A 7,295-nucleotide genomic window follows, 5' to 3' on the forward strand; every position below is an offset into this window, starting at 1 on the left:
TAAGGAGACATGGATTGAAATGTACAAGGAAGCCATATATCCGGTTGGCAATGAAGATCAATGGGATGTCCCGGATGAGATAAAAAAACATGAAAGTTTCGGAACCCGTTGAAAAGAAGTAAACCGGTCGACCGAAGAAAAGTAAACAAAGAAGAAGAATGATTAATCGATACCCATCTCAAGGCGAAAAGATTGTTATCCAGCGAAAATGCGGGAAATGTGGTGGTAGGGGACATAACAGAAAAACATGCACTTGTAGGGATTAAAACTTTAGACGTGGTGTTATTTTTATTTTTAAGTTTAAAACTTTAACGTTTATTTTTATGTGTGTATCCAAAACGAGTTCTAAACCTTTTTTTTGTGTGAAATTTGTGATGATTTTTTTTTTGTTTGGTGTGTGAAAGGCATTCATTAAATATTGATCTAGTCTTTGTATAGGGAATGATGATTTGGAGAAGAAATGTCTATTTCTTAATATTACCAAGTTATAAAAAATAAAATAAAAAATGAATGGCGGGTCAAAGTCAATAGTCAACAAACCATTCTCGATAACATGTTTATAAGGTATTATTACATACAAAACCAAAAAGATTAAAAAAAAACATCCAAAAATACAAAATCACGGGATAAGGTGATTGTAGAATAAGTCCACGCACCATTTCTTCCTAATCGTTCTCATATTGACACTTTGAAGAGTGTCAAATGATTCGTTCAGTACTATGTGCTCGACATACTTCACTGCGAACATCCCGCTATCACCGCTACAACACAAAAAGAATTTGTTAAACTTGTCAAAAAACGTGTCTAAATAAATTTGTAAAATAAAAACAAACTTGTCAAAAAAAATAAACAAACTTGTAAAATAACTTGTCAATAAAAACAAACTTGTTTAAAACTTGTTAAAAAAAAGTTCAATTAACTAGTTTTAAAATAACTTGTAAAAAAAAGTAACTTGTACAAATCTTGTAAAAAAAATAAACAAACTTGTAAATAACATAACTTGTAAAAAAAAACAAACTTCTGAAATAACTTGTCAATAAAAACAAACTTGTTTAAAACTTGTTAAAAAAAAGTTCAATTAACTAGTTTTAAAATAACTTGTCAAAAAAAAGTAACTTGTACAAATCTTGTAAAAAAAAAAAATAAACAAACTTGTAAAATAACTTTTCAAAAAAAGTAGAATAACATAATTTGTAAAAAAAACAAACTTCTAAAATAACTTGTCAATAAAAACAAACTTGTTTAAAACTTGTCAAAAAAAGTTCAATTAACTAGTAAGCATGTTTACCTGTATGCACATTGTGGGACAGTTTGATCGACTAGCCATGTCGGGTATGTGAACTTAATTTCACCGCGTTCACTCTCCCGATAAGAGTGGCGATGGTTCTTGAATAAACCACCTATGGCCACAATCCTAGCAAATGCTCGAGTCCAAGTCTGAATAATAAACATTTTAACAATGTTAAGTAACCCTTATAATTTAATTAACCTGAAATAAATGTAATAATTGTGAATAACATAACATTTTACGTACCTCCATCATCTCCGTGAAGTCCTTTTGATTAATCGGCGACTGCATGAGATCATTTTGGCAATCGAGGACGGTAATGGTCCAAGCATCGATGTCGATCCGAAATGTGAACCAATGAAGGTTCTTGAAGTTCACGACGAACATGATCTCGCGAGCACCCTCCTAAGGCAAAATATCGGTGTCCCTATACCCAGTCATAGGGGTAATAGTTGCCCTCATGTCCCAGTCCACGGGTTCGGGCTCTGCCCCCAGCTCGATGGTCTTCTTGATGTTTGCTTCTTCCTTTGTGAATCGGCCGTACACGTGCTGGACCCACCGACAATCCATGATTCGGACGTCTTGCCGATATCCCTCGACAGCTAGTTGGCGAGCCCGAATCATGTGAATTATAACATTAATATGCTGAGAAATAACAAACATATAGCGTTACTTTAAATTAAAAGGGAATGCGAAATATAATAAATAGCGTACCGAATCATGTAGCCATTTTGTTTCTGTCAACATCGTGTCGAAGAAAGTCGTGTCTCCGCCAGACGTCTTCAGGCGAGTAGAATTCATGAATTTGCCGTCCCACTTCTTTGTCCGCAACCACTTCACGAAATTATTAAACTCCTTTAGTCTCGCGTCCTTCAACGGCTTGAACTTCGGGATCGGCTTCTCTGAATACTTGGGCCTCGTCGGATCAGTGAAATCGGCCCAACGCGACGACTTATGTCGCACTTGCCGATCTGGACGTGGCGGGGTAAGCTGTGCCTTGTCGCTTTTCCTTTTAAGCGGAGTCGTGAGTGGGCGTTGCTTGTCCGGAATGTCATCTCTACGAGGACTCGACGAAGACGTCGACAAGCTCGGCAAAGTCACCGGCATGTTCTCCGACCGCTTCGACGACTCACGATGCGATGAAGACGGCTTCTTCGACTTCTTCGACGACTCGCGATGCGAAGAAGATGGCGCGTGCGATGAAGACGCCAGCTTTTGACCAGCCGTCGGCGGAGGAGGAGGAAGAGGAGGCGGAGGGGGAGAATGAGGAGGGTCCGGCGTTTACGACGACCATCAGCTTGGGTCCTGGGAATCTCACCCCAGGCAAACCCGTTTGTTCCTCGAACAAAATGTTAAGCCTCGTCCACATATCAAGCTGCAAGTCAAAGTAAAAAAATATGTCACTAAATTTAACTCTAAAATGGTAAATTATATTTAAACTTAACTCTTAAATGTTAAATTATATTTAAAATGAAATTTAAACTTAACTCTAAAATGTTAAATTAAATTTAAACTTAACTCTAAAACGTTAAATTAAATATAAACTAAAATGAAATTTAAACTTAATTTTAAAACGTTAAATTATATTAAAACTTAACTCTAAAACGTTAAATTATATTTAAACATAACTCTAAAATGAAATTTAAACGTTAAATTATATTTAAACTTGACTCTAAAATGAAATTAAAACTTAAACATAACTTGATTTAAATCTAACCTGGTCTCGCCTGATTCGCTCGATTCTACGCTCGTTCGTGCTAAGAGCGTGTAAGACCATCCCTTGTGATTGCGACAGTTGTTCTTGGGAGGCTCGTATTTCTTCTCACATTTCCCGTGTTAGGACAAAGGGCTCGGGAATGTCGGCGCGAGGGGTCGGTGTGGGCCTCGATCCCACTGCGGGAGTGGTCGGTGTGGGCCTCGATCCCATTTCGGGAGTGGTCGGACTACCAAGACCAACACGTGGAGTGTCTGACACGTGTTTGTCGTCGGAGTCTCCGACGATGACATCGTCTACAATAGTCGCGACTCGATCTATTTCTTCATCGATATCTCGCGGCTCTGTCGCGTCTTCTCCCACGGCGTCTATGGGATACAGACATTTGCTCGTCTGTGTCTCGAGGAGAGTGAAAAATTCTTTCTCTGTTGACCTTGGTCTCAGCATTTGAAGAGCACCCACCTACAAAACCAAAAACAATTATTAATATTCCAAAATAATGTAACATACATTTAATAAAAGTTAAATAATAAAAAGTTACCTTTTTTATTCAGGACGGCCTCGATGTCTTTTCCCATGATGACCACATTACTAGACCACGAGTGCATCCTGGGCACACGATTCCCCTGGTTCGACCCGAACCTCATCCCGATCTCTGGGATAGCCTCGTACGCCCAGTAATGAAGGATATGAAGATTACCCGTCAGTGTGTACTTGGCCTCTTTCTGAGCCACGTCCGGCTTGTCCTTCAACTTCTTCTGCAGCGTCTCGTGATAATGCCTTAGGTTCACCGAGATGCTGGAATACGTCTCCGCCCGACTCAAATTTCCCCAATGCATCTTAAAGAAGAAGAGGAAGTCTTCTACGATGTATAGAAATTTCTGCCACATTTCCTCGATGACTTTGTTGGTCGACTGTCTCAGAAGATACCCATAGACAAATACGAGCAGCCCGAGCTTGAACGCGTCGTCATGGCTCTGACAAATGGTGAACGCGTTGATCAACGCGCTCAACTTGCTTCCGACGATGCCGTTCAAGTAGTATGTGATAAATCGGTCGCTGTTTCGCTCGTCTTGTTCGGCTTTCGTCGGACCGTCTTCATAGCTCATCCTCGAGACGAGTGCGTACTCGAGGCGTCCAAATCTTACTCGTTTGCCTCCGATACCAAAATGTATCTCCCCCCGTACCGTCGCCTCGATATTCTTCTGAAGGAAAGTATGTACGAGCATCGATGAGAAGCCAAGCTCGCTCTCAAAAAAAAATTGCTCGAACGGAGTCTCGAGGATTCGATCTTTTATCCCGAGCTCATCGAATCTCCTCCGTACGAGCTTCAAGATCCCCGTCCCACCGTACGTGATACGACCCGGGAATGAGACGTTGTATATGTAGTTCAAATTGTCCTAAAAAAATGACAAAATTAAGTCAGAATCATAATTCATCGTATGGCATCGTACAGACTCGTATAGCATCGTATAACAAAAAAAATTAATTTTTTTTTTAAAACTATCGTACGGTATCGTATGGTATCGTACGACAATTTTTAAACAAAATCTTAAACCAATCATACACCATCGTACCACATCGTACGACATCGTATGGTATCACAATTTTTAAACAAAATCTTAAACCCATCGTACCACATCGTATCGCATCGTACAGCTCTATGAATTTCATCGTACAACATCGTACAGCATCGTACGATGCATCAACCTTATCGTACACTGGCCCTAATTTCAAACTCTAACATTCTATATCCGACCCAAATCAGCTCAAATCAACTCAAATCAGATAATAACTAAATCCTAAACCCTATTCTAACTATTTTTAACGAAGTTTAACAAAAAATTTCATGAAAACTTACCTTTTTACATGGTTTTGAAGCTCGGGATTTCTGTCCGATTATGGTACAAAAGTCCATTTTGGAATATTTTTCAATATTAAAAAGGGGGGGGGGGGGAATGAGTTCAAATAGAGAACATGGGTATTTTTGTCCGATTAACATGGGTATTTTTGTCCGATTATGGTACAAAAGTCCATTTTGAGATATTTTTCAATATTAAAGTTTAATTTTGATATTAATTCAATTATTAAGTCCAATTAATGAAATTTCTCTTGGGGTTGCTCTTAAGGCTTGATAATAACAGCAAACCAAAATAGTACACAGCCAAACACAGAGCAAATTAAAATTCAAAAAGGTCTCGGAAGATTATTTAGCATAGTCATAATAAATTAAGATGTGTCACTTAAAACTCATGATAAGTGTAGGCTTCTTTCATTTCTGGAAAGTGATGTGCCAACCTCATAAGCAGAACTTGACATTTTAGGGGCCTTTTGCGGCGAGAATAGCGGCGGGGATCATAGTCCACCTTAGCTTCATACACTAGTCCATCCGACACCTCGAATGTCAGATAGTAACGGAAATACGCATTATTTGCTCTCAACAGCTTTGTTGCCTTCAGCTCAGTGTTCTGACAATTATGTAAAGAAATAATTATAATATACTCGGTAACATATATAATTTAACAAATAATGACATAAAAACATACATTTAGTTTGTTGTAGTGGGACACTGCAAGCTCTGCGGCCGGTACACAATCTAGTAAATAGTCGGGCGAAACACGTATATAGCCGCCCTTTAGACGATCAATAGTACGCTTATGGCTAAAATAAAAACCCTAATAACAAGAAAAACCCAAAGTAAGAGACAAATGCTCGTTATTTGGAAATTAGATGCTCAACAATCAATCACATATGGAAATTAGATGCTCATATGGAAATTAGGAATAGAAAATCACCTCATATTTGCGGCTCTCTTCTCTGTAATTTTCTGCAGCAGGACTAGTGTATCTGTGTTTGCGCATCTCTTCTCTGTATTTTGTGAAGTTGGTTCGAATATCTTCTCCGGAGACAGGAAGTTCCAGCCACTGACGGAGAGAAATAGGATTAGTCTCTCTGTATTTGTGATACTCTTCGTTCAGTTTTTCGTAGACGAGTTCAATCTCTGTGTGTTTCGGAGAAATAGGAAGCTCTATGGGAGTGGGAATGGGTGCTGAAGCTTTCATGTCGTCACTATCTGTGTCACTCATCGCCTCACTCTCTGAGTCACTCTCTGAAGCAAATAAAAACCATAATGAGAATCAATAAGGATTGAAATATCAAGTCAAAAAATGAAAAGCACAATGAGACTCAATAACTATAAGGATTGAAATATCAAGTCAAATTACTTACCCACAGTCGCAGAGTTTTCAGAGGCCAACAGTTCCCCCTTCCCATCCGCTAAGCGCGATTGATCATAACAAACAAATAATAATAAATAAATAAAGTGAAATCAACCACAGAAGCAAAAAAAAAAAAAAAAAAATGGTTCAATGGATTATTAATTAATTAATTAGAGACAGGAAAACGCACCAACAGCTCCTGAGACGCCAAGATCCTTCATTGAACATCCTTGAATCCTAAATCACGCACGCACAATCGAATTACTAAGCCATTCATTACCAAAATCAACAAGAAAAGACTGTAACCCGTACCTTGCTTTTTTAAAAGACTTTTCCTCTGTCTCTTGATTCCTCTCCATTGGAAACTAGAGTAAAAAAAATCAATACGATGGATATTATGAACATCGAACGCGAACAAAGGTTTACGCAGTTATCAATATACTAAAACAATATGTAATAATAACAGACCTAACGTAAATAATCCAGCTGATTATCAGAACAATTGAAGTCGAATACCTTGTCACCGCTTCTCGTCCTCTCGAATCTTCCCACTTTCCACTGCGCTTGTTCTTCTTGTTCTATAGGGCTTCGTTATATGACTATACAAGGTTTCAATATTAATATAAAAAAGTTAGCAACATAAGGCACAAATTTTTTGTAAATAGTCAAAAATTATTGGAAATATTTCGTAAATATAAATTTACTTTATATTTTTTGTTATTTTTATAGCATAAATAGATTTATGTGACTATTTACAAAAAATTAACGAAACGTTGGCTATTTCAAAATTCTAATACTATATATATATATATATATATATATATATATATATATATATATATATATATATATAATTTATATTTTTTGTTACTAAAATGATGATATGGTTATCTCATAAATCATATAAAAAGAAAAATTGACAAAAATCAAAATCAAAATTAACTTATATGTTAGATTATGTCATAGACATAATAAAAAAAATAAAGAATTATTTGTTGTCCAACAAATACATAAAATTAAATTACATAAATATATATATTATTATTGAAAATTAAATTTATATATTTCAAACATA

The 7,295-nt window shown here is 37.0% G+C and overlaps 3 protein-coding genes across 3 annotated transcripts; all 3 read right to left on the bottom strand.

Moving 5' to 3' along the window:
* Window positions 1–486: 486 nt before the first annotated feature.
* Window positions 487–2,513, bottom strand: LOC149385260 (uncharacterized). Its single transcript, XM_089626779.1, has 4 exons — window positions 2,003–2,513; window positions 1,535–1,933; window positions 1,289–1,437; window positions 487–761 (listed from the first exon to the last, which is right to left on the bottom strand). The coding sequence occupies exons 1-2, from the start codon at window positions 2,393–2,395 to the stop codon at window positions 1,694–1,696; spliced, it is 633 nt and encodes a 210-aa protein (XP_089482905.1). The 5' UTR covers window positions 2,396–2,513; the 3' UTR covers window positions 487–761; window positions 1,289–1,437; window positions 1,535–1,693.
* A 20-nt stretch (window positions 2,514–2,533) lies between these two features.
* Window positions 2,534–4,920, bottom strand: LOC149385261 (uncharacterized). The gene is made up of 4 exons (XM_089626288.1): window positions 4,864–4,920; window positions 3,544–4,402; window positions 3,006–3,464; window positions 2,534–2,663 (listed from the first exon to the last, which is right to left on the bottom strand). Exons 1-3 carry the CDS (start codon window positions 4,918–4,920, stop codon window positions 3,328–3,330), a joined length of 1,053 nt encoding a protein of 350 aa, XP_089482414.1. The 3' UTR covers window positions 2,534–2,663; window positions 3,006–3,327.
* Window positions 4,921–5,184: 264 nt separating this feature from the next.
* Window positions 5,185–6,811, bottom strand: LOC149385262 (uncharacterized). The gene is made up of 7 exons (XM_089626703.1): window positions 6,737–6,811; window positions 6,533–6,585; window positions 6,411–6,457; window positions 6,231–6,278; window positions 5,798–6,111; window positions 5,549–5,677; window positions 5,185–5,470 (listed from the first exon to the last, which is right to left on the bottom strand). Exons 2-7 carry the CDS (start codon window positions 6,577–6,579, stop codon window positions 5,246–5,248), a joined length of 810 nt encoding a protein of 269 aa, XP_089482829.1. The 5' UTR covers window positions 6,580–6,585; window positions 6,737–6,811; the 3' UTR covers window positions 5,185–5,245.
* Between the last annotated feature and the right edge of the window lie 484 nt (window positions 6,812–7,295).

Source organism: Urtica dioica, chromosome 9 (genome assembly GCF_054948205.1).
Source record: "Urtica dioica subsp. dioica isolate 48M chromosome 9, U.dioica_male_clone48M_v1_H2, whole genome shotgun sequence".
In the NCBI taxonomy this organism is placed as follows: domain Eukaryota; kingdom Viridiplantae; phylum Streptophyta; class Magnoliopsida; order Rosales; family Urticaceae; genus Urtica; species Urtica dioica.

What these genes read in the sequence shown, in the direction of transcription:
- LOC149385260 (XM_089626779.1), bottom strand. Translation starts at nt 2,395, where the DNA reads ATGCCGGTGACTTTGCCGAGCTTGTCGACGTCTTCGTCGAGTCCTCGT. An exon ending in CAAAATGGCTACATGATTCG is followed by an intron (nt 1,934 to 2,002) that starts GTACGCTATTTA and finishes GTTATTTCTCAG; the next exon opens with CATATTAATGTTATAATTCA.
- LOC149385262 (XM_089626703.1), bottom strand. Translation starts at nt 6,579, where the DNA reads ATGGAGAGGAATCAAGAGACAGAGGAAAAGTCTTTTAAAAAAGCAAG. An exon ending in AAGTCTTTTAAAAAAGCAAG is followed by an intron (nt 6,458 to 6,532) that starts GTACGGGTTACA and finishes TGCGTGATTTAG; the next exon opens with GATTCAAGGATGTTCAATGA. An exon ending in CCCACTACAACAAACTAAAT is followed by an intron (nt 5,471 to 5,548) that starts GTATGTTTTTAT and finishes CATAATTGTCAG; the next exon opens with AACACTGAGCTGAAGGCAAC.
- LOC149385261 (XM_089626288.1), bottom strand. Translation starts at nt 4,920, where the DNA reads ATGGACTTTTGTACCATAATCGGACAGAAATCCCGAGCTTCAAAACCA. An exon ending in CTTCAAAACCATGTAAAAAG is followed by an intron (nt 4,403 to 4,863) that starts GTAAGTTTTCAT and finishes TCATTTTTTTAG; the next exon opens with GACAATTTGAACTACATATA. An exon ending in GGCCGTCCTGAATAAAAAAG is followed by an intron (nt 3,465 to 3,543) that starts GTAACTTTTTAT and finishes TTGGTTTTGTAG; the next exon opens with GTGGGTGCTCTTCAAATGCT.